Source organism: Lepidochelys kempii, chromosome 22, assembly GCF_965140285.1.
Source record: "Lepidochelys kempii isolate rLepKem1 chromosome 22, rLepKem1.hap1, whole genome shotgun sequence".
In the NCBI taxonomy this organism is placed as follows: domain Eukaryota; kingdom Metazoa; phylum Chordata; order Testudines; family Cheloniidae; genus Lepidochelys; species Lepidochelys kempii.
The window spans coordinates 6692508-6718026 of NC_136401.1; the positions used below are offsets into that span (position 1 = coordinate 6692508).

The 25519-nt window shown below is 58.2% G+C and overlaps 1 protein-coding gene across 1 annotated transcript; it reads left to right on the forward strand.

Moving 5' to 3' along the window:
* The first annotated feature begins 312 nt into the window (after positions 1-312).
* VSIG10L2 (V-set and immunoglobulin domain containing 10 like 2) lies at positions 313-25150 on the forward strand. Its single transcript, XM_073320598.2, has 12 exons — positions 313-391; positions 1875-2222; positions 6942-7217; positions 7785-8060; positions 9669-9929; positions 11254-11514; positions 14025-14315; positions 15978-16292; positions 23061-23183; positions 23932-23956; positions 24492-24550; positions 25041-25150. Exons 1-12 carry the CDS (start codon positions 313-315, stop codon positions 25148-25150), a joined length of 2424 nt encoding a protein of 807 aa, XP_073176699.2.
* Positions 25151-25519: the final 369 nt, after the last annotated feature.

Sequence of the window (25519 nt, forward strand, 5' to 3'; positions counted from 1 at the left end):
CGGTGACTCCGTAAAGAGGTGCCTGCATAATAGATCAAGGAAAAGTGATTAAGGAAGGGAAGGGATATGAATAATTGAGGACTAATCAGGGACTATCCAGAGTAACCGGAGACCGAACTGGGCTGCATTTAGGCGGATGGGAGATTGAAAGAGGAGACGGACACGTCCCACTCCCGCACCACAGAGATTATACAGGGCTTCGGGCTCATCAAGAGGTGGAAAAAGTGGCAGCAGGGCTGGGTGCAGAGTGAGAAGCGCCAGTGTGGAGGCAGCTAAAGGCGGATGGTCTCTCCCTCAGAGTGACATGGAGACATGGATTATGGAGCAGCAAGGAATGCACCATTTAGAAACCTGCTGAAAATATTTTGCCTTCTCCCAACAGTGGCTTATGGTGAGTAATGTGCTCTGGCTCAGCCAGACCCCTGGGCAATGGCTCCCGTGCAGAAATAATGGGCTAGGTACATTGCTATGGGCCCAGTTACCCAGCGCCCTGCACCTGTGCGGAGCTAACATGAATGGTCCCATGCTGAGCTGGCAGCCCTTTGCGCTGGGGTAGGCAATGAAACAAGGTGCAGGGCAGCGGTGAACCTGGTCCGACAAATCCATGGGAGGAAGCAAAGAGTTCATTCCAAATAACCAGCGCGCCCAGCCCCCAGTAGTTAGGGGTTGGGGCTTATGTGCAGAAGCAGAAGGGTTTATAACACTCCCCAAAGCGCTTGATAGTCGATATGATATTGATGGGTTAATAATATTTGCACTGATAACTCAGGACCGTCCTGTGACCAGTATGAACGCTTGGCCCTGTCTGGAACCCTATCAAGCGCTTGTGACCCAAGCCATGCTAATCCTGCCAGGTCCTTGAGCAGCTCCCACGCGTGGCTCTCTCCACATCTGTTCAGATTATCCAGCCCTGGGGCACTGTGCTGGAAAACTCCTCCTGGCTCAGCAGCGCCTCACCATTATCCGTTCTCCCAGGAGCAAAGGCATACACAGCACAGATTTCGGCAGGCTCCATTTCTCTGTTGCCGCCCACCCCTCCTCTCAGGGGACGCGTCGCTCTCGGTTAAATTGATTCCTCTCTGTCCTTAGCTGGAGGGGCTGCCAACTTCCTGGAACAGATTCCCTGTGAAAGGCTGAGCTCTGGGGAGTTCCTAGGGGACAGGACCCCACATCACAGAACCACCCCCATGCTTGGCCGTCTCACCGTGTAGCCTGAGCTCCCCTCTCACCCTGGCAGGATGCAGCTTGTGGGTGGGGGTGCAGCTGCCCCTGTGCTGTGCATCCACAGAGCACTTCAGACTGCAGGGCCAGCCCCGAATGCCCCCCCCCCCAAGTGTAAACATGGAAGGGCTGGGCCTGGAGCACCGGCTGCTGCTCTGTGACTGCACCGGGTCAAATAGGCCTATTTCTGGGATGCCAGCGGCCCCAATTCCCTTTGTGGATCTGGCCCTTGGTCCTTCCTTTTCCCTCGCTGTGTGTTTCCTTGGTCCTTCCTTTTCTCTCGCCTGCTAGGAGAACACAGCATGAGTGTTAAGGGCAAAGTTTTAAATTCTGTCCCTTGGGAAACCCTGCTGACACTGGGGGCGACTCCCTTGAGCTCCGGGGGGCACTGTTCTCTTATGCTGACTTCAGTGCCTCTTACCAGCACCTCCCAACCGTCCCCGTATCCATCCTCACAACCCTCTGCGAGGCGGACAGTGCTGTATCCCCACTGGGCAGAGGGGAAGTGATGCACCAAGAGGCTGAGTTGACTGGCCCAAGGGAAAGGCTCACGCAGGGAGCCTGTGCCGGAGTAGAGAACTGATCCCTGGTCTCCTGAGTCGCAGGCTGCCGCCCTAACCACTGGCCCGTCCTTCCTCTCTCGTTCACGCCAGCTCAGCTACTCCACCCGGGCGATGCGAAGTACGAGGAGCAGGCAATGCGGGGGGTGCGGCACCGCTCCGTGCAGCTGGCGTGTGGCGACGTGGTCTCGCCCATGGTGGTTTTCTGGAGCTTCACCAAGCTGGGCTCGCTGGTGCCCAGGGCCGTTGCCATCAGCAACGGGATAGAGTCCAAGGTGGAGAAGGCTTCTGCGGCCCTGGGGCAGGTGAGCCTGAGGAACGGCACCCTGGAGGTGAGCGACCTGCAGACGGCTGCCCAAGGGCACTTCATGTGTCAGGCGATGTACGAGGAGGATGGAGAGATCAAAGTGGGCTACTTCTACATAGAGCTGGTCGTGCTGGGTAGGTAGCCTGGAGGCGGCGTCACCTCTGGGACTGTCTGAACAAGTATACGGAGGCACCAGTCAGGGTCCCCAAACCCTAAACCGCAGTCATAGAATCATAGGGTTGGAAGGGACCTCAGGAGGTCATCTAGTCCAACCCCCTGCTCAAAGCAGGACCAATCCCCAATTTTTGCCCCGATCTCTAAATGGCCCCCTCAAGGATTGAACTCAAAACCCCGGGTTTAGCAGGCCAATGCTCAAACCACTGAGCTATCCCTCCCCCCTCCTACTGTGCTCCCTTCTAGAGCGCCCTGTTACAACCCTCGCAGACCCACCCCACTGAAGTGGGGCGCAACCGCAGCAGGCAAACTGAGGCAGGGGGAGGGGAAGTGGGTTGCACCCAAGGTTGCAGGGTGGGACTAGAATCCAGTAGGCCCGATGCCCAACCCATCTCCTCCAATCACTGCCCGCGCACCCCCACTCGTCTGTCCCGCGTATCCCTGCCAGTGAAGCTGCCCCTGAAATGGTGCTGCATGCAAAGATGATGGGAGACGGAAGAGACCCATTTGGTCTCAGCTATTCCACCCTCCCCAGATGTCCCCAGCAATATGTTCTCCATTGCCTAACCCAGCCTGTCCTTATATTGCGGAAATGCCTAGGACCAGACACTGCTGTGTTAGGTGCGGTACAAACATCGAACAAACAGGCAGTCCTTGCCCCAAAGAGCTGAGTGCTCAATGCCTCCAAAAACAGGACTTCCCCTGCTTCCTTCTGGAGGCTCCTCTCCTGGGGACCCTGTGCTACAAGGCCTTGTGTAGCATGGCCAACATTCCCCTCGGTCAAGAGCAGCCTGAAGAGAGCCCTTTGGCATGGGGTTGTGTGATGGGCATGAGTGAGACAGCAGCGCTGTCTGCCCAGCCTTACTGACCTTACCCACAACAGCACACATCTCTGGGCACATTGGCATTCTCATCTCTGGGCGCTGGCGTTCTGTGTGCCCTCTGTGCCTGGATCTCACCTGGCTAGAGACTGCCAGGGAGAGAGGGATACCCCCAGGCATCCTGCTGAGCAGAATGGTGTCCTACACGGCCACTCCGCAGTCACAGTCTGCATCTTCACACCAGCTAGTGCAAAGCAAAGCAGATGTTCTGCTCAGCAATGTAAGCGGGCGCACGTAGTCCTCTTGAAATCTAGCTGGAGCTGCGGGTCGAGCTGCAGAATTGTGGCCGAATCCCAGTATTCCTGCCAGGGGGGTTACTGTCAGGGATTTTCTGCCGGACCCGTGAGGGGTGTTTTTATCCCACATTTCCTGGGACACCCAGCCGTTCTCAGCTCCTCCCCGTGCAGTGTGTCTGTTCACATGCACTCTGCTGGGTGGGGTTGGGTACACTCCACTGGCAAATACTTCTTGGTTGCTGGGAGATTATCTTCCTAAAGAATGTCGCTCACTGCCGGGCAGCCACTTCCACTGCTGATGGAAGAGCTCAGTCATCTGTCCAGGGCTCAAAGCCCCTTGGCTTTCTCTTCAGTATTAGCAGCTAACTGGGACTCTTAGAAAGGCAGAACATTTCATAGATTCATTCAGAGAGTTTGAGGCCAGAAGGGACTCATTAGATCCTCTAGTTGGACCTCCTGTATATCAAAGGCTGAAGAATTTCAGTCCCATCAGGTGTCTATTCCAGCTCACATGAAAGCCATGTGAGCCAGGTGCTGTTAACGTCCTTACCACGATCACTGGAGATATAAAAAGGGAGAGATTTGGGGCTTCCGAGTCTGTAATTCCAGAGAGAAAACAAACATGGGGACAAGGCAGAGCTGGGAAAATGACTCGCTAATAATTCATTGACTGATGGGTGGGACAAATTGGTGAACAATTCATTGTCTGCTTGGTAGAGCCGGTCAGATAAAGAAAACAAGCGTTGGGGGATTATTTACTCATCAGGGGCTGGGAAAATGCTCTGAATAAACTTCCTGAGAATAGCAACCTGCTCTAGGAATTCTAACACCTGGCGTTTGTCTGATGCCTGCCCTGGGAGTACCCCCTAGAGCACTTTAGGTGTCAGTAAACTGACCTTGCCCTGGTAAGGAGGGCAAGGATAAATATTCTCATTTACAGATAGGGAAACTGAGGCAGGGGGGCGGTTAGAGCCAACATGTTCAATATTAGCCTCTGATTTGGGGTGCTTCCCTTATATATTGCTGTGGTGACACCAAGGAGCCCCGCTCATGACCCAGAGCCCCATGGTGCGAGGCGCTGTACAAACACAGAACAGAAAGACAGTCCCCACCCCAAAGAGCTTACCATCTAAGTCTAAGACGAGAGACAGGTGGCTACAGACAGATGGATGGGGAGAAAAAGGAGGCAATATCGGCTAGCACGACCGGCCGTGGTCTCAGCTGGTTGTCAAGCTCTTACAGGCGTTACAGCAGAGAGGAGCCCCTGCAGCTCCTACCAGCTCCATTTGGGATTGCGTGTGCTGAGCAGCTCTGAGAATCAGGCCATGGGAGTGTCGAGTTGGGCACCCAAAATCAGAAGCCACACCCGGCTCTGTTGGTTCACATTTTAATGGTGGGGGCGGGGTGCTCCCTCCTCCCGGGGCCCCTCTGATCCGAACCGTGCAGAGGTTTTCAATCTGCCCTGGGCACAGAATCAATCAAGTGCAGCATCAAAGCGAGCCTCCAGCAGCCAAGAACAGTGACACATGTACAGCTGCCTCTGAGGCAGCCGGGCCAAGTGACAGAGGCTGGCTCCAGCAAGACAGCTCAAATGGTCCCCAGCCGGCAGCACTGACGGCTCTGGAGTGGACACTGCTCCTCTGTGAAACCAAGGGGCTGAGAGTCCACTGGCCAGGCCCAAACTAGCCTTGGCATCACCAACCCCAAGAGGTCAAAAATCTTGAGTCAGGTGCCCCCCCAAATTCACAAGAGTGGCTTTAAAATCCTGAGATATATAAAAAAGAGGACGTTTTGGGGCTTGGGGGGGGGGACTTTTTGGTTGCCTTGGGTCATGTTTATGCACTTTTCTCCGCAGCCACTTGCTTTTTTTCATGCCAGCTGGGAAGCTTGTGTCATCACCTGACTCCAGGAGCTGGGGCTTTAAGAAAAACACCAAATATCATCAGGCTCATAATAAAAGCATGAGAGATGGCAGCATAGCAGCCAGCCACTGGATTCCTGTGGTGCCTGGCAGGGCGACCAGAGTTAGTCACCAAAGGACCCACCTAGGGCAGGCGTGCCCTCAGCTCAGATACATGTGTGCACGGTGGGGACAGGCTGCTGCCCCTGGGCTGAGTGAAGAATTCTGATCAGGGAGCCTTTTGTATCCACTTCACTCTTGCTGGGCACCACTGTAAATGGCCCCACCAAGTGCAAAGCAGCTGAGAATCCGAGGCCTGGAGGGGCCTAGACTAATTCCCGGATCCAGACATCCCTAGGGAGGTTGAAACCAGGATCTGGATGGTTGCTAGGGCGCTGCCCTATTGACAGGAGAGTTACTGCTGGGTCTGGGGCACTGGATGTTTGTTAGAAGGAGAACTCAGGGCATTTATCCCCAAACCCAGCTCTCTGCTCCCCCGACCCAGAACTCTTATTGACGTCAGTGGGCATCGGCTCTCCCCCATGGCGCACCAGCAGCCGGGTCACGGGGCTTGGCCGGACCCTGTACAGTTCTCCCCCTGGGGCGAGCGGTCAGAGCGAGATCCCACGAGAGCACCGGGGGTGGTACAGCACTCCGGGGCCCAGCACGCATCTCGCCAGGGCAGGGTGAGAGGGGATTGCTCTCCCCCATTCCCGGAGGGGGTGCCGGGGAGAGCTGCCCTCCCACCCCTGCTGTCCCCTCCGGCCAGGGAAGGAAGATGTGGTCTGATCCAGGAAATGCCTTCTTCATGTACTTCTCCCTCCCCAGCATGCCTGCTCAGGTCCCAGTGCCCGGCTAGCGCCATCTCTGTGGAGGGCAGCCAGCTGACTCGGGCTGGGAACTGGCCTGCCCCTCTCCTGGCTCTGTGACGAACCATCTGGGTAGCTCCCGCACTGGGCTCCAGCAGGCTTCGGAGGGTGAATGCTGCCACTGGCCCCCGTGCCCCAGCTCATCAGCACCAGGGCCTGGAGACTCGCGGCCCTCCTGTTCAATCCTTCAGAACCAGCGGGCTGCTGGGAAGCCTTAATCTTCTTCCCTTGCCCCACCACCTGGCCAACCTCCCACTGCCCCCTTCCCCAGCCACTCATGGCTCCCCGGCCCCTCTGACCTCCTCCCCGCCCTGTCCCCCCTCAGCTGTCTCTGCAGGACTGTCCAGCCCCCTCCTGCTGCCCCACCTCCCTCTGAGCGGCCATCTGTGCTGAATGATCATCCCGGACAATGCTGCACTGGGAGCAGCTTCCATCGTGGGGGGCTGACTGACCCCTCCTCTTCACGTCTCCCTCGAACCTTCCCTCTGTCACTAGCAATGCGTTAGCATGGGTCTGAAGGGCACAGCATCAAAATCACACGCCTGGGAGCGCAACGGACGAGATTCTAATCGCAAGGGCTGGCTTGGAAAAGAACGGAGCAGGTCATAATGGCAGGGATTAGTATGAAAGGAATGGCTTGGGTGAGACAGCTGGATGGAGAGCCTGGGGGACGTGGGGCGAGGGCTGGAACGGGGCGGTTCAGAATGGATTGGATGGGGAATGGGGCAGAGTGCACCGCGAGAGGCTGCAGTGGGTGAGATCACATCTGAGCTGTGTGCTTGGTCTCCCCTAGTTCCCGTTGCGAAGCCCTTCCTGCAGATGACCGACCCCACGCCGGTGGAAGGCACGGTGGTGACGATGACGTGTGTGGTGAAGGAGGGGACGCCCCCCGTCGGGTACTCCTGGCACCGTGACACCAACCGGGAGGGTGCGGTGGCTGTCGCGGAAGCGGCCAGCGGGCTGCTGATCCTGACGGCGGCTAACCGGACTCACATGGGCTGGTACGCCTGCACCGCCCACAACGAGGTCAACAGCCAGACCAGCGACGGGATGTATCTTGACGTGATTTGTAAGTGACCTGCAGGCAGGAGCAAACATGTCCTGCCCCTCGGGCGTGCCGTCACACGCCCTGCTCAGGGCCCCGATCCTGCCAGCTGCTGAGTGCCCGTAACCCCTACCAAGGCCGGTGGAACTGGGGTGCTCAGCACCTCCCAGCACTGGGCCCAAAAGAGCGACTCCAGAGAACATAACCAGGGCTTCCAAACTCTTTTCCGCCCAGCCCAGAATCCTTTGTGCTGGCTTCCCAGGCACCTCTGGGCATGTGGGACAAGCACCATCCCTGCTGCCCCAGTGTCTGACAAGGACCGAAGATTTGGAATGGGAATAAGATTATGATCCCCACAAAAAACAACCGCTGGCAACCACTTTGGGGTCATAACCCCATCCCTGCCCCCAGCATTGGGGGTCAGAGCAGACCCCCGCTGCCATTCCTGGGCTACAGAGCCCCACGTCCTATTCCTGGACCAAAAAGATTCAGATAAACAATCCAGCTGCCAGACGGTCATCTGAACCGGACAGTCACCCTCCCCTTCCTGCCATCAGCCTGGTGCTAACCACCTCCTACTTCATTCTGCAGATGGCCCTGATGAACCCGTGATCAACATTGAGCCATTTGCTATTAACCAGAACGGCTTCTCAGCTAATGAGCAGGAGGAGGTGATCCTGACCTGCCTGGCCCCTTCCAACCCGCCCAGCCACTACATCTGGTTTTACAACAGCTCCCAGATTTACTCCGGCCAGAAGTACGTGATAGCCAAGATCTCCCGGACTCAGACGGGCACCTACACCTGCCTGGCCCAAAACACACACCTCAATACGCGCTCTCAGACCACCATCCTCCTCACCGTCTACTGTAAGTGCGTCCTTCCCAATGGCTGGGCACGCGGCCATGTGGGTATGCTCTCTCTCTGGCATGTGCAGCTGCGTCCCCCTGCTGGTCCCATCTCCTCTGTCCTCTGCATTTCGGCCCCTTACTTCCCTTCTTTGATTCTCATGGTCACCCGTTAGCTAAAGAGGTACCAGGAAGCTAGGGAAGAGCTCTCCAAGTTTGAGAGTGGGTAGTTTAAGTCTTGTAAGAACGGAGAGGTTTCTACCTCCGTTGGTCCCGAATGATCCAGACCAAGCAGGGACCCATCCTTTGTGAGAGCAGAAGAGCCCCTTCCACAGTGCTTAGCTCCTCGGGACAGAAGGGGGGCAGCGTTGTGAGACTGATGGTGTGTGTGGCCTAAGGCAGCCGTTGTGTTCTTTCCAGTCGGGCTCCTCCAGCTGGGCTGGCAGGACTGTGGGGGAGCAGAGAGGGGGCTTGTGCGAGATCCAGAGGTAGGTCGTCGAGCAGATGCTCATGAAGAGGGACTGTTTGCTGACAGCTGTGGCGAGTAAACACCTGTGTGGATGGTTCCACTTGGTTTGGATCTCCAGCTTTGGTCTGCTACGCTGTGGTGCATGAGGGCCCGGAGAGTGTGCCGCTGGGAGAGGCACTGGGCCTAGTGATGACGGCGACTGGGGAGCGGAACTGCATAAGAGAACTGAATTCCCTGCTAAATCCTGAGGCCCCTGAGCCGGTAGCTTTGATCCTGGGAACATCCGCCTACTCCCCCTTCATTTAGTCCAGGTGTCAAGCCCTCCAAACCCTTTCAAAGCAGAGCCAGCCATTCGAGGGGCCAGATTTCTGGGAGAGGCCACTGGACATGTTCCAAGATATTGATCGGGGGGGATGCTGGCAGCCAGGGAGGCTGGGATGGAGGAACTGTCATGGGGGGCTGGAGGGGATCTTGGCAGGTGGGTTGGGGGCTTGTCACAAGGAGAGCAGGGGGATTTGGGCAGATCAGCGAGCTGGAAGGGCTGGTCATGGGGGCAGGCTGGATTCCGGCAGCTGGAAAGCATCACTCGAGGGAGAGGCTTGCCATGAGGGTGCTGGAGGGTTGTGGCAGCCTGGGGAGGGGTTGACTCTAGGCAACGACTGGCATTGAAACTGTGACACTCGCAAAGCTGGCACCTGCCTGAAGAATCGGTGTCAGGTCACGCTGTGTCCAAATGTCTCTGGCTCCGCACAGTCGGGGAGACATCTTGCGAACTGACCCCGGCGCGCCAGAGAGTCTCCGAGGCGCTGGGTCGCCGTCCCGTCCCCGGCTTGCTGCTTTTTGCCCTCTTGTTCCGCATGTTACCACCTTAGCACTGACAGCGGCCAGGGCCTGCCCAGCACATCTCGGGCTTTGTGATCCAAACCCACGTCGCAGGCCGCCGAGCACCCTGTGCTCTCCCAGTTCCCCTCCATTGCTCCTATAGTGCTTCACCAGGGAGCTGGTCCCATTGGGAAGAGCCCACAGAGCTGCCACATGGTCCCCGGCTCCCTGGCCCCAATGCAGCTCCTGCACATGGCAGCCCCGGGCAGCAGGCCTTGTCTTCTTCCCGGTGTTGCTAACGCCTCTTGCTGTTGATACAATCTTTGCCCCACGCACAGATCTGCCCGAGGGGAAGCCCAGCTGCACACCAGTCCCGGCTGCCAATTTCCGGGACATTGCTCTGCAGTGTTCGTGGCCTGGTGGGTTCCCCCCAGCGCGGCTGCGGTGGGTGAGATCCGGCCGGGAAGCCGACGCTGTGGCATCCTACTCCAATGCCACCAGAATCCAGCGAGGGGCGGACATCCGGAACGGCAGCTCGTACACCTGCCTGGCCTCCCACCCAGCGCTCCGAGAGGATGCTGTCTGCACCACCACTGTATGTAAGTACCCTCGCCCTGCCCCCTCAGTGCCGCCCAGGAATGGAAACACCACTGCCCCTTCCATAAGGCAGCCGGGTCCTGTGCTCTGCCCCCTGAGAGCCCACGCCAGCTTGTGGAGATGGAGTCTCCAGCTGGTGGGTAGAAACAAGGCTGACGCTGTGGAAAGCAGCTCTCCAAACACGGGTGCAGTTCCTCCCTGCTTACTGGAAGGCCTCAAGTGGACATTCAGGGCTCCAGGGGCCCTGGGTAGATGGCACCATTCGTCTGGCAACAGGGAGCTACGTGGGTACTGCATGGCCGCAGCGGTGTGACATGGCTAGTGAAGGTGACTTGTGTAGGAGCTGGCCTTGCTCGGGCTCTCATTCCCAGAACTGAAATAGGAATAAGGTGCTGATGCCCCCAGTGCAAACACTGGTCCTACAGGCGAGATGGCTGCGGTGTCAGGAATCTGTGCAGCCAAGAGACTAACTCCCCAGGCTCGCCTGTATTCCAGAACCACTTCGCTCTGGAGGGGTTTTGTCTGTGAAGTGCCTGGAGGCCATGAAATCACTTCCAGGGCCTGCGAAACCCCATCGCGATGCCAGGTCACATCGTGTCCTGCTGACGGCTTTCCCCAATGGGATGATGTCACTCATCCCATCCCATCGCGATGAACCAACCCAGCGTCATGACATAAATGTCCCAGGGTTGCTTGTGCCTGACAAAGATGACGGGCTCGGCGGGCCGTGCCGGTCCCGTGGAAGCAGACGCAGGTGGTGCAAACCCCAGAGGGTGCTGTGGTCAGCAAGCTAGCCCAGCACCCGGGGGACTCAGGACTCCCAAGGGAGGCACAGGGAGATCTCCAGGGATGTGGAGGAACGTTAGGGATGGTCCCTTCATGGCCTGGTCTGGTCCGTCAGTAGAGATAACTCTAACGGGCTGGAGAGCCTATGGGACTGTACCTTAGCTTCCCCGCTTGGGCATGGGTTTTTAAGACTCCTTTCCCACGTACGTGTGGCTGAGACTTTGGTGTCTTGGCAACTGTCCCAGCTTTAGGCCTGATTCTCCTCTCGCTCACACTGATGAAACTCCATGGAGCTCCCCCGCCAGGGCCAGCGAGCGCTGATTCTCTGGGGTGTTTCCTGCATGAGGCCCAGTGTTTGTATGTCAGAGGTTCTGGGGCAGAAAGTGCCCTTTGGGGTCTTTGGGAACACCCAATTCCTCCCAGTTTATGTGGGGAGAGCAGAGACCGGGGGACCCACATGATGGGATGTGTGGCGTCTCCACCAGGTTGGATGTGGGCAGGGATGCTTGTCTCTAAGCTGCTGCTGTCTCTGCCCCCCAGGGGTCCCTGTGGGGAGCCCCACCTGTTCTGCCGTGGCTACGAAGCAGAACGAGTTCCTCATGTTGTCCTGCGATTGGGCAGGAGGCCTGCCCCGCGTCACACTCTGGTGGCGAGACTGCTGGAACCGCGTGCTGGGCGGCTTGAAACCATCCAGCAACATCTACGTCATGCAAGCCAACAGCACCCTCGGGGGCAAGGAGTTCGCGTGCATCGCAGCCCACCCTCTGCAGGCCAGAGCCACAGAGTGCCTTGTCCGGCTGGGTAAGCAGGCCGGCTGCCATCCGGCGGGGCCGCAGCGGGTCGTGGGCCAGCGAAACTGCTGGCAAAGCAAGTGCGGGGAGCGCGGGTGGGACCTGGCACCAGTTCTGCGGTTCCTGGAACCTGACCGAGAGGCAGATTCCACAGCTTCACGGCAAAGCGGCTGTTGCTTTGAGCCACCCTTGGGGCTGTGGGGATGAGTGGAGTCTCGCCCTTTTCGCCACTGACCCCTGTGCGGGCCAGAAACAGGGAAAATCCACGCTGGGTCCGGCTCATGAACGCTCTTGAGGAGAGCTGGCTGAAGAGTGTCCCTAGGAGTGTGTCAGAGCCCCAGGCGGGGACCGGGCGCCACGCCTGCCCTTCACTGCCTCCCTCGTTCCTCCCCCTCACCCGCAGCCGCAACTCTGCTCCTCCTGCAGCTCCAAGGGCTCTTTACCCCCCTCCCCAGGCCTGGAGGAGGCTGCAGCGAGTCCCCGGTGCCCCCTCCCAGCCCAGATGCTGAAGGGGAAGAAGGCAGGGGCAGAGGAGTTGTCCTATTGCTCACGGGGAGGGAAGGGGGATGAAGGGACAGAGCTGCCCTGAGCTGCCGGGCCCCCTCTGCTCCCCCTCACCCCTCTTGGGAGAATGGGGTCCGCTCCTGAGCTCTTGCTTCCCCCTACCGCTGCTCCACCCCAAGAGGCAGGGCAGGGGGCTGAGGCGGGTTCAGGGACAAGGCTTCATGAGCTGGCAGATGGGGGAACTGTGCCCCGATGACAGGCACACTCAGTGCGAATGCTAGGGGAGGCGGCCGTGGCCGGTGGTCTGTGTTCGGCCTCGTGGGCTCCCACGGCAGTCGTCTTGGGGATTCCTGACTCAGAGCACTCGGTTTGCAGCCCAAAGCGTTCCTCACACGTCAGTGCCCAGAGCAAGGGGCCAGTAGGCCTCACTCTGCCTTCAGTGACACCTGTGCTGTCTAAGGTTGCCAGGTGTCCGGTTTTCAACGGGACTCTGGTGGCTCCTGTCAGCACAGCTGACCGGGCCGTTAAAAGTCTGGTCCGTGGTGCAGCAGGGCTAAGACTGGTTCCCTGCCTGCCCTGGCTCTGCGCGGCTCCCGGAAGCGGCTAGCATTTCTCTCCGGCTCCTAGACAGAGACGTGGCCATGGGGGAGTCCACACGCTGCCCCCACCCTGAGTGCTGGTTCTGCAGATCTCATTGGCCAGGAACCATGGCCAACGGGAGCTGCGGGGGCAGGACCTGCAGGTGAGGGCAGTGCAGAGAGCCGTCTAGCCACATCTCCACCAAGGGGCCATAGGGATATGCAGACAGCTTCCCAGGAGTGGCCTGAGGTAAGCGCTGCCCAGAGCCTGCACCCCGAACCCCCTCCCGCACCCCACCAGCCTGCCCCAGCCCTGAGCCCCCTTCTGCACCCATACTCCCTCCTGGAGCTCACACCCTACACCCCCTCCCACATTCTGAACCCCTCAGCCCCACCCCCAGCCTGGAGCCCCCTTCTGCACCCCAAACCCTTCATCCCCAGCCTGGAGCCTGTACCCCCAGCCAGAGCCATCACCCCCCTGCATCCCAACCCCCTGCTCCAGTCCAGAGCCCCCTCCCACACTCTGAATCCCTCACTTCTGGCCCTACCCCAGAGCTCACACCGCCAGCCAGAGCCCTCACCCTCTCCTGCACCCCAACCCCCTGCCCCAGCCCGAAGCCCCCAGCCCCTCACACTCTGAACCCCTTGCCCCTATCCCCCCAGCCCAGAGCCCCCTCCTACATCCCATACCCCTCCAAGGCCCCTGACCCAGCCCAGTGAAAATGAGCAAGTGAACAAGGGTGGGGGAGAGTGAGGGGGAATGGAGTGAGTGGGGGCGGGGCCTTGGGGAAGGGGCGGGGCCTCAGGGCAGGGGCGGGGCAAGGATGTTTGGTTTTCTGAAATCAGAAATTTGGCAACCGTAGTACAGTCCCGTCCCCACCGACCGCCTCATCACCAGGGGTGCCCGGGGTTGTGGAGGGAAGAATTTGGCCCTGCACTGGAACTGCAAATTAGTTACCAATCCTGGTGATCATGCATGAGCTGGAATAGACCCTGGCTCCCCACCCTGGGCTGGGCCGCCCTGCAGGGCTCATGGTGACAGACCCTGGCTCCCCTTCCTGGGCTCCCTGCAGGGCTCACGGGGCAGACCCCGGCTCCCCTCCCCGGGCTTCCTGCAGGGCTCACGGGGCAGACCCCGGCTCCCCTCCCCAGGCTCCCTGCAGGGCTCACGGGGCAGACCCTGGCGCCCCTTCCTGGGCTCCCTGCAGGGCTCACGGGGCAGACCCCGGCTCCCCTCCCCGGGCTCCCTGCAGGGCTCACAGGGCAGACCCCGGCTCCCCTCCCCAGGCTCCCTGCAGGGCTCATGGGGCAGACCCCGGCTCCCCTCCCCGGGCTCCCTGCAGGGCTCACGGGGCAGACTCCTGCTCTGTTGAGAGTGAGGTGCCCTGCCCCGGGCGCTGCTCTCGCTGCAGTGTCCCCCGTCTCTCTCTCCGGACAGACGTTCCCAAGCTGGCGGCCGAGCGCACGGAGGTGTCGCTGTTCGAGGGCGGCGAGGTCCGGCTGGCCTGCGCGCTGCAGGGCCCCCACCTGGGCTCCGAAGTGTTCTGGTTCAACGACAAGCACCAGGTGATCCGGCCGGATGCTGCGAGGTACAGGCTGCAGCAGGGCGACGCCTGGTTCAACCTGACCATCCGGGACACCGAGTGGATGAGGGACAGCGGCACCTACTACTGCGTGGCCGTGAACGCCGTGGGCAACGCCACCGTCCCCATCAGGCTCCGTGTGAAGAGTATGGCGGGGCAGGGCGGGTGCTCATGGGATCCATACAGGGACGGGGGCGCAAACGGGGGGCTTGGCAGAGTTTAGAAGGAAGCAGATCGGCGTGTGCTGGGAAGGAGAAGTGGATGGGAGGGTCTGGGGGGCCATGGGGTAGGGAGGCAGAAGGAGAAGTGGATGGGGAGGTCTGGGGCCCCCATAGCAAGGGCTAGGGGAGGGGAAATGGATGGAGGGGTCTGATGGGGTCCACCGGGAGGGTGGGGAGGAGGGGAAATGGGTAGGGAGTTTGGTGGGGCCCACATGGTGTGCGGAGGGAAGGGAAATGGTGGAAGGGTCTGGGTCAGGGGTGGAGAAGAGGGTAGGGATCTGCTGGGGAGTGTGTGAACAGGAGGTTCTGTTCCAGCTGGGTTTAGTCATGGGCATGTTTTGAATGCTGATTGGTAGAAGCATAGCAACGGCGGGATGGGAGGGAGATCATCCAGACCAGCCCTTGCACTGAGGCAGGACTACGTATTATCTAGTCCATGCCTGACAGGAGTTTTTCCAACCTGTTCTTAGAAGCCTCCAATGATGGAGATTCCACCATCGCCCTGGGCGATTTATTCCGGCACTTAGCTACCCTGACAGGAAATTTTTCCTAATGTCCAACTTAAACTGCCCTTGCTGCAATTTAAGCCCATTGCTTCTTGTCTTCTCCTCAGAGGTTAAGGAGGACAAGTTTTCTCCCTCCTCCTTGTAACAAGCTTTTATGTACTTGAAAACTATTATCATGTCCCCTCTCAGTCTTCTCTGCTCCAGACTAAACAAACCCACTTCTTTCAATCTTTCCTCATATGTCATGTTTTCTAGACCTTTCATCATTTTTGTTGCTCTTTGCTGGACTCTCTCCAAAGTGTCCACATCTTTCCCGAAATGTGGCCCCCAGAACTGGACGCAATACTCGAGCTGAGACCTAATCAGCCCAGAGTAGAGCGGAAGAATTACTTCTTGTGTCTTGCTTACAACACTCCTGCTGACACATCCCAGAATGATGTTTGCTTTTTTTGCAACCGCGTTACACTGTTGACTCATACTGTATTAAGCTTGTGGTCCACAATGACCCCCAGATCCCTTTCCGCCGTACTCCTTCCTTGGCCGTCATTTCCCATTTTGTACGTGCGCGACCGATTGTTCCTTCTTAAATGGCACACTTTGCATTTGTCCTTATAGAATTTCATCCTATTTACCTCAGAAGGTTGGACTAACACGTTATGCGGCCCTGGGCTCCCCAGAGACCGTGAGGTGAACTCCCAGGGGTTCCTGTTTCATTCCCCCCCCCCTTGGTTTCTACGGCACTGAGTGAGGTCATGTGGGACTCTGGGAAACCCCAGGGTCCAGGGACTGGGCTGGGGCAGGTTTCGCTCCAGGTGGGGGAGGCACGTGCAGCCTTTGATTACCTGACTGGCCAGTTATACCCTGAATGGAACGAGAGAGGAAGGGAAGGAGCCTGTGCGTGAGAAGGTGTGTGAAAGCTGAGGTGTCTTTGTGCACGTGTGTGACGTGCAGGTGTCTGTGTGGGGTGTACAGGGGATGGGGGTGTGCCGGGGGGGGGGCGTGTGTGAGAGCAGCACGGAGTCGGGGGGGGGTGAGGTTGTCTCTCTGGATGCACCGCTGACACGCTCCCTACCCCCTGCAGGGTACCCGACGCCCCCCAACGTGACGATCAGCAAGCTGATGTACACCCGGCAGCGCACCGAGGTGCAGCTGGAGTGGGTGACGCAGGGCTCGGGGAACCTGACCGGCTTCGTCGTCCAAAGGCAAGAAGCAAAGAAATCCTCGCTGGGCCCGTCCCGGTCGGCAGCCTGGGCCTGGGAGACGGTGGCCAGTGACATAGAACCTGACGTGCGGGACCACAGGGTGGGCGGCCTGGCCCCGGCAGTAGTGTACGCCTTCCGCATCCTGGCTGTCAACCACCGCACCACCGGGCACCCCTCCGAGGGGAAGACCCCAGGTGAAGTGACTGGGCCCCAGACTCCGGCTGGGCTCCACTCTGGGGGCTGGAGTGAAGTAACCCCTACTGCAGCGGCTGTCCACTGCCCACATGTCCAGAACATGTGAACATGTGGGGGGGTCTGTTGGGGTGTGGATGAAGTGGGGGGAGGATGCCGGGCTGTAGAGAATGGTGGGTGCATCTCTGTTCTGTTCCAGCTAGACAGGTAGGACCGGGCAGGATTAGCTTCCAAGCTCCATTTATTCAACCAGCCCCTTTAGGATTTTTGTTACATTGGGATGAAGGACCTGGAAAGCAGACGGCTCCCAGGGCCATGTCCCTCCCTGGGTGTGAACCACAGCAAGCAGGACAGGGCTGTGTGGAGCTGGCGAGGCTGGACAGCTCCCCACAAGCAAGGCTGGGCCAGGGGTGAGGAAGTAGGTCCTTAGCACAGCTGGACTGTGAGGATATAGATTGGTGTGATTGCATTGGGGTGTAGGGGTGTTGTCATTGTGTTGGGGTGTAGGTGACTGTGTTGAGGTGTAGGTGACTGTTTTGTATTGGGGTGTAGGGGATGTTGTCATTGTGTTGGGGTGTAGGTGACTGTGTTGAGGTGTAGGTGACTGTTTTGTATTGGGGTGTAGGGGATGTTGTCATTGTGTTGGGGTGTAGGTGACTGTGTTGAGGTGTAGGTGACTGTTTTGTATTGGGGTGTAGGGGATGTTGTCATTGTGTTGGGGTGTAGGTGACTGTGTTGAGGTGTAGGTGACTGTTTTGTATTGGGGTGTAGGGGATGTTGTCATTGTGTTGGGGTGTAGGTGACTGTTTTGTATTGGGGTGTAGGGGATGGTGTGATTGCATTGGGGTGTAGTGGATGTTATAATTGTATCGGGGTGTAGGGGATGTTGTCATTGTGTTGGGGTGTAGGTGACTGTGTTGAGGTGTAGGTGACTGTTTTGTATTGGGGTGTTGGGGATGTTGTCATTGTGTTGGGGTGTAGGTGACTGTGTTGAGGTGTAGGTGACTGTTTTGTATTGGGGTGTAGGGGATGGTGTGATTGCATTGGGGTGTAGTGGATGTTATAATTGTATCGGGGTGTAGGGGATGTTGTCATTGTGTTGGGGTGTAGGTGACTGTTTTGTATTGGGGTGTAGGGGATGATGTATTATGATGTAGGGAATGGTGTAATTGTACTGGGGTTTGGGGGATAGCATTGTATCGGGGTGCAGGGGATGGTGTCATTGTATCGGGGTGCAGGGGATGGTGTCATTGTATCAGGGTGCAGGGGATGGTGTGCTGGAAGACCAACCAGCATTGTCGCACCGTGCAGGGAATGTTTCAAGTGTTTGTAGTGGAGCTGAACAAAACTGCTCACAGAACTTGAACACTGCACCCTGCTAGTGCAGTGGAAGACGGCTGGGACAAGGGCCCAGGACTGGGGTGGCAGCGGGTGTTGGGAGTTGGGAGTGCAGGGTACCGGCAGTGTAGTGCGGAGGATTCCAGGAGTAGAAGAGCAGCGGGTGCTGTTGTTCAGGATTGAGGAACATTGGCAGTCACTTTGTCTGTTTATTCATGACCGGGGTCAGCTGTGGGCTTGGGGAGAAGTGCGGCATTGTACTCAGATTTCACGCAGATTCATAATCCCAGAATCGCTGAGAAGCTGAGTGCGTTTTCATAAACCGATGAGCCGTGACCTGTAAGCATTAGGTTTCAGAGTTAACACACTGAGGCAAACAGAGCAGGTCACATCTCCTTTACAGCTACTGGGCCTGATTCTGTTCTCACTCATGGTCGATCAGAAGTATTCCACCTAACTTCCTGGAGTTACACCAGTGTCACACTGGTGTATGTGAGATCAGAGTGGGACCCGAGGGATCTCGCCCCTGGTGCTTCTTGTGGAGCAGGGAGTCAGCTCTGTATACCCCAATGGCTCATCTCCTGTGACTGCAGGTGGAGTGCTTGCACTGGGCCCTGGGCCATTCCCACCCTTACTTCTTGTGCGTTAGTGGGGAGCTCTGGCCTTGGCAGTTTCAATCAAGTCTGAATCCGCCCTGGCCCTCTCTGTTAGAACGTGGCTGCGAGTTAGAGGAGAACACCCTCCTCTGTGCTCACGAGCCAAAGAGCTGAGCAGCTTCCAGCCAAAATGAGCTCTGCCTGGCTCCTGCTGGAATTGCTGCCTACGGAGCGAGAGGGGCCCGGTTCAGGTCGCCCCTTATGGAAAAGTCATATGGAATTTAATGGAAAATGCCGCCCTGTCTATAGGCTTATTGAGCCTTCCTGTGGGGCTTGAGGAAGACTATCACTGCTCTAGGCTTCACCTTCTCTTGCATTCTGTAGGGAATTTCTAAGGGATGATGGAGTTTTCCTCCCTATTATGTCCACAGGAATTATCCACTGAGCCCCCTTGGAAACATATGGGGTGCAGATACCACAAGTCCAGCCACCAGAGAGGGACTCCGATAACTGCTGTCATCTGGCTGGTTCATGAGCAGAGGCCCATGAACACCCCACGGGTCTGTTGGTTCCATTTGGCGCATGGGGCATTTCTGTGCCAGCAAAAGATTTCCCTGGAGTGGCAGGTGGGACCAGTGGGACATTATCAGCCCATCCCCCCTTAGTGTTAGCTGCCACATTTTGCTGCAATCCAGTCCCCGTCCCTCCCTGACACCCCGTTTCCTCAGAACTGCATTAAGAGGGATTGGAAGCACGGACATCCCTGGTTGGTCCTGGATTGAGACTGAGGGGGTTTCTCTTGAGCATGGCTCTGCTGAGCTGGCTTGGCCTGAGTGCCCTGCCGGGCAGAAGTAACAGCTGCTGGGAGTCGCCGAACTGCCCTGCAGCTTGCATGGGTGTAGTGAGAGAGGGCTCTCCGGGGCCTGACAGTGATCTCCATGAGAAGGTTAACACGGCAAGGAGCTGCTCTAGCAACAGGACCCGCCCTGCGCGTGTGATCAGCCAGTGAGAGTTAGGCCTGATGATGCAATGCTGCTAGCGTGGGATTTCATTGCACAAGTGCTGATGACCTGCCGGAGTGATGGTGCAGGGAAATCTCAGAATTTTCTCTCCGACTCCTGAAGTTTGGTTCAGCTCTTGTGAAACTCAGTACCTGTCTGCCTGTCTCCTTTCTAGGATAACAAGAGGCCCAGGGAAAGAGGGTGCTAGGTCTGAAATGGTGTCAGCATGACCAGAACGAACCCCTGCTGCTCCTTCTTCTCCCCGTGCCTCTTCCGGGGTCCCTCGGTGCCTCCTTTTGCTGTCCCTGCCTGTCTGTTTGCCTCCTGCATGGCCCAGCTGCTGAATCCCCCCAGCTGACCCTGCTGCATGAGTCGCCAGGAGTGGGTGTAGATTCCTTGTGGTGCTGTGCAGTGTGGTCTGGAGGGGACCCCTTCTCTGATGACTTCAGTGTGATTGTCACTTCTGTTCCCCATCATCTCGTTATCCTAATTGCATGGTTTCCTGCAGACGATTATCCTTCCCTGGGAAGCACACCCCACCCTCTCGCTCCAGATGTCACTGCACAGCCCCAAGAAGTCACTCTGCTCACTTGTTTACTTGTCACTGTTAGCAGCCCGGGCCCTGGCCGCAATTCGGGTTGGTTTCACTCACCTGTGCTCTCTCTGCAACACACCTGACTCCACGCTGCATTCATTCTGATAGGGGATACAACGGGAGGATGCTCTGAGTCACATTTGCACAGAGGAAGCTACTCCAATTTGGCTTCATTATTTATACGCCGGGCTTAAAATACCCTCGAAATTCCTGGAAAATGACTTCTCTTTGAAGTGCGATTCTCCCCTGAAAAATGACTAAAATGGTCCCTTCTATTTGCTGTCTGGGAAAAGATTCGTTTTCCCCTGCAAAATTTTTCAACAAAAACAAAGTGTTTGTATTCATTGAACTTTTCCTTAACATTTGGTGGTGGTTGTTTATTTTGGGGGGGGGGGGTCATCAAAAAACCAAAAACGTCTCAGTGTTTGGTATTGATATTTTCAGTTAGAGCCCTACAATTTCTGATGAAAACGGGGATTTTCACCAAAAGATTTCCATCTTCACTGAGAAGCCATTTTTCGTCAATTAAAAAGTTTCAGCAAAAACTTTTCAACCAGATCTGCCCCCTGTTTGCACAATAGTTGGATCTGCTGACTTTAGGGACCAAAATAAGACCCAAACAGCTGATTATTTATTCTGCCATAGCACCTAGGAGCCCCAGTCATGGACCGCGCCCCGTTGTCCTAGATGATGTACCAGCCATAGAGCAAAAAGACAGTCCCTGTCTCTCTGAGCACAGCTGTGCTGAATTGGCTTGGCCTGAACGCCCTGCCATGCAGAACCAGCCCAGCACCGGGAGAGGCAACTGTTTCGTCCTGGGCAGCATGCACCTGCATTATGTCCCGACTGGTTGAGATGTGCAGCCAGTCAGGGTGCCGGGGCCTTGCTGAGGTCAGAATGTGGCCTGCAGAACCTCCAAAACAGAGGCTGACGCATGAGAAGGGGCGAACTCAGATCCCCGGCTGAGTCTGCAGGGATGTCAGCAAACCCCGTTTTTCCCTGGGCACTGAGCACCTTTAGGGAATAGACATGGAGCCCCGCCATGCCCTGTTTCAAGAGCGTTTCTCTGAACGGCTCCCCAAGTGGTGTCGCTAGTGGACACTAGCTGAGCACTGGTCTTCACCGATGTCGCTAGAGGCAGCTGGTGTGAGCAGGGGCGAGACAGAAGCCATGGACATGGAAAAACCAGGGTGTTTGGGCCTTCTCTGCTGCCTTTCGTGGGAGGGACTCAAAACACTTTCTGAACATTAAACCGCACAACACCCCTGCCAGGCAGGTAAGTGTCATTATTCAGATGGGGAAACTGAGGCACAGACTGGCAAAGGGACTAGAAGTCTGGGTCACACCTCTATTCAGTAGCAGAGCTGGGAATAAAACCCAGGGGTCCTGACCAGTTCAGTGCTGGGCACGCTGGCTATCCCTGGGGGATCGCTGCACAACCATGGCCCAGCTTAGATGGTGTTGATAAAGTGCAGAATGAAAAAAGAAATTTGCCCCAAGTTAACCAGGGGGCATCTGACTTGAGAATTGAACTCAGGTCCCATGAGGCTCCAGACCATGCCTTCTTCCTTCCCAGCGCTAGACTTGACCCTTCTACAAAAAACGAGGAAGAAATTGGTGGATTTTCTTGCCCATCTGTATGTGTCCAGATTTGATCCAGTGGATCAGTTAAATGGGGGCCAATCTCTCTGCTCAGACGGGATTGTACAAACTGTGAAAAGTTTTCTGTTGCGGTTGTTTAATGCTCAGCTCTGGCCCAGCCATGCAGAGAGAGATCGTCCCAGCTCAGAGGACATGGGTGGCAGGTATCATAGGCCAGGGGAGGCTAAGCCTCCCCAACCCAGGCCATGGCCCTGCCCCCACTACCCCCCGAGGCTCCGCCCTCGTTCTCCCTCTCCCCCAAAGCCGGGGGGGGCTCAGTTTTGGCCGGTGGCCCGGGGCTCAGGGCGGTTTGGCTGGGACTCCTCCAGCTACGGGGGGATAGATGGGGGACTCGGGGCTCAGGTGGACGAAGGGGGCGGATGCGGTGGGGTAGCAGCGGGGCTTCTAGCAGAAGGGGTGGGCCCCGGGGGGCTAGCCCCCCCCGAAGGGGGATTCACGCAACACCCATGCTGGCAGAGCTTACGAACTGCAAAATCTAAATCTTCCTCCTGTGGCAGGTGCCAGGGCCAATGGCGGCACCCCTGCGTTTTCTGCTGATGGTTCCCTTTGCTGGGCTCGCGTCCCCCCACGGCTGTGCTGAGCACCTTGCCACCTGGCTCCCACCGGGCCACTGGCCGAGGCCTTTCCGTGGCTGGGGTCACAAGCCAGAGCAGCCCCTTACTCAGCATGTGGATTCTGAGTCCTACCCACAGCTGGTGGGCCTGGTTCACCCCAGGAGCCTGCCACTGACCTGACCTTGCGCCAGGTGGAATCTGGCCCACGGAGAGACCCATCTTCTGCATGGCAGCCCTTCTCCGCCCCTTCCCTCCCTGCTTCATGGTGCAGCCTCCCAGCCAGGGCTGAGCTCATCAGCCAGCTAGAAGAGAGGTGGCCAGCTGGGCTGGGCTTGTGGCCACTTAGCCACATCAACTCTGTCCCTGGGCCTGCCCTGGGTCTGAGCTGTTCTCGGTGGTGTTTTAAACCTGGGGTAAGCGAATTGTTGCCGAAACTGGGCAGCAGCTTGCTGTGCCCCCAGCCCCCACTGTCGGAGCCAAACGCCGCGAGTGAGGCAGGGCTGGGCCCTTACAGATCAGAGCTCCAGCAGGAGGAAATATTTGGGTTTAAATGCCCCAACTTGGAGTGGGAATGATCTGACTCCAGGCGAGAACGTGCATCAGTGGTTACAGCACAGGCCTGGGGTCCAGGACACCTGGGTTCTATTCCCTGCTCTGCCGCTGACTCGCTACATGGCCTTGGGCAGCTCCCTTTGCCGCTGTGTGTTTAGTCTCCCCCCCGTCCAATGCGGGTAACATCATCTCCTGCACACAGTGCGATTGATGGGAGCAGTACATCACCTCCCTTGGGCCCTGGTGGGAGGTGCAAGGGGAGCTCAGTGACATGTGTGTCTGTCTTAACAAACCCTTGTGAGTTGCTCCGAGATACACGAGGGGTGAGAGCTGGGAGGCCAGGGGGTGTGCACAGGGGGCTGTGTGGCCCTCACCTGGAGAACAGGTCCCTGTTTCCAGCAGGCTCCTCGTGCAGGGATCCCCAGCCCAGGCCACGTGGTGCTGAACCCGGCCTGCTCTCTCTCTCTTCCAGCCGAGCCCCCTTTCAACGCCTACCCCGCTGTGGTGGGCGCTGCAGGAGCTGGGATGGTCGTGGCGGCAGTTGCCTCTCTGCTGGCATTTCAGTACATCGTCCGGAACCGGGACAACAACCCACGTGAGTGCGGGGAAGGCTGGGGCCCCTTCTCGCTACCGCTGGGGCTGGTCGGGAAGCGGGTGCAGCGGAGAGCGCAGGGCTAGAACATGGGGAATGCCCGCGAGGCACAGCTAGACCGGGACCGGCCGATGGTGCCCGGTGCTGCAGGGACAATACACCCTGAATGCTTTCGACTGGGAGGCAGAGGTGGAGTAGGACGGACACCGTGCCAGGCGGAGGTGGGTTGGGACGGACAGCGTGCCAGGCAGAGGTGGAGTAGGACGGACAGCGTGCCCGGCGGAGGTGGGTTGGGCCGGACAGCGTGCCAGGCAGAGGTGGAGTGGGCTGGACAGCGTGCCAGGCAGTGGTGGGTTGGGACGGACAGCGTGCCAGGTGGAGGTGGGTTGGGACGGACACCATGTCAGTGGAGAGCTGCTCAGAAGGGCAGAGAGCCGGCGGTCCTGAGCCAATGGCTCAACACTCTCTGCAGTTTGGGGTGTCGGGTGCAGGAGCCGATGTCAATGGGTGTGAAAGTGAATTAACCTCCTCGTCCTGTGGCCGGCGTGCCCAGCGCAAAGGTTTCCCTGCTGCTGGCGTGGACGGCTGGGCTGCTGGCACAGGGCTTTGCGTGAACATTTCCTCTGGGGCTGCTCAGCATGAAGGGCCTGCCACTGCCCCGGGCCTGGCTCGGGTTAAGCACGCTCCTTATGCCGGCATGTTTGAGCCCCAGGTGGCTCTGACAACGTTGTCTCCTTGTGTTGTTCCCCAGGGCTGCACGACCTGCTCTTCGGAACGTAAGTGTCCTGGGGAGCCCTGCGACCAGACCCCCGACCCCCGCAGCCGCCCTCCCCCGGCCACCCTCCCGGGTCCACCCCGCCGACCACCCCTCTTATCCCCGCGCTCGGGGCCCGGCGCTGTACCCCCCAGGGGCCCGAGACGCGGCGCTCCAGGCCAGATCCTCAGAGGTGCTTAGGCTCCGAACTTGTATTGAAATCAGCGGACCTGCCCCCAAGAGCCAAAAGCCAGGCCAGACAAACAGCTATGGACAAACAGCGCGCCAGGAGGGCAGCCCCCGCTCCCTTGGCATCACCAGCCCTCCCCCACCTCCTTCCCCACGATTCAATTTGACTCTCCTCCCCCCCCACCCCCTCTGCCAGCCAGACGCTCCCTTCACGCACGTCTGGGGGCTTGTTTCCATGGCTCTCTAGCTCGCTGTCACGGCTCCGCCCCAGCCCCCGGCTCCGTGCGCCGTTCCCCCCAGGACCCCTGGCGCCTGCTGGGCTGTCTGTGAGGAACGGTTTTAGGCACGTTTCCCCCCCTTGTCCCCAGGGCTGGCCCAGAGGCTCACGAGCAGATCAGCTCTCCGGAAGATGCTGAGACGGCCGCAGGTGTGGCAGAGGCTGAGACAGGCGGGGAGCTTGGGGGCATATCCCCCACATCCCCCCCGGCTGGGGAGGCATCAGCAGGTAACTGGGGCGCAAGTGCAGCCCAGCTAAGCGCGTAAGCTAGCCTGTGTTTGAGGGTAAGCCTGCCTAAGGTGCAGCCTGTCATGTAAATCGTCGGCCGTCGCAGCTGGTGCCTGGCTTTGGCTGGCCGCGATCAGAGGCTGCAGAATGTGCCAGCTAAGTAATAATCTGTCCTGACCTTTCTTCCTGACCCTGCAAATGATTGACTGGCTTGTGCCCTGGAGCATGAGGGTTTATCGCCCTTGGTTATGGCAGTCGTGCGCAGGCCTATTGTGTGGGAGGTGGGGGCAGTTAGGGTGGGCTCGGGGTGTTCCTGGAGGACCCTGGTGTGCTTACGGTGCTCACCTGGGGCCGTTAGCTGTCTGGAGCTCCCAGCTCTCAGTGATTTGCTGTGTGTCTCTCCCTTTTGCAGAGTGTCACCCAGAGCCCCCTGCATCCACCCAGGAGGCTCCCCCAGCTCCAGATCTCGCCGCTGATGATCCTCCGGTCAATGTCACAATCACAGTGACTGCGACATCGTGAATCCCAGTCAGCCCCCGTCAGACCCAGTCAGCACCCCTGACCTGCAGTCGGGGGAGGGGGAAGGGGATCTGGCATTTACAGGGCCCCCGTGCAGGGATTGGCATTGCCAGACTGTTAGGGTGTGGCTGAGAACAAAATGGTCCCTTGGTATGATGCCCCAGAGGGCAGGAGCCAACGTACCAACGCACGGCCTGGAAGGAGGGTTTGCCGTGGGGCTTGGAATCCGCTGGGATTTTGGCCCTTTCTCCCCCTCCCCACAGCGATTAGCAGGGTGGCGCTTTCCTGTGTGGCTTAACTCGCTCCTCTGTGCCCAGCTCCTCTCTGGAGGGCACCAGTGCCGGTAACAGTCGACGGCCCTGCTGCGGCTAT

Coding starts and splice junctions, on each gene's coding strand:
- VSIG10L2 (XM_073320598.2), top strand. CDS start 313: ATGGATTATGGAGCAGCAAGGAATGCACCATTTAGAAACCTGCTGAAA. Junction 9,930..11,253: donor TGTCTGCACCACCACTGTAT/GTAAGTACCCTC, acceptor TCTGCCCCCCAG/GGGTCCCTGTGGGGAGCCCC. Junction 23,957..24,491: donor CACGACCTGCTCTTCGGAAC/GTAAGTGTCCTG, acceptor CCTTGTCCCCAG/GGCTGGCCCAGAGGCTCACG.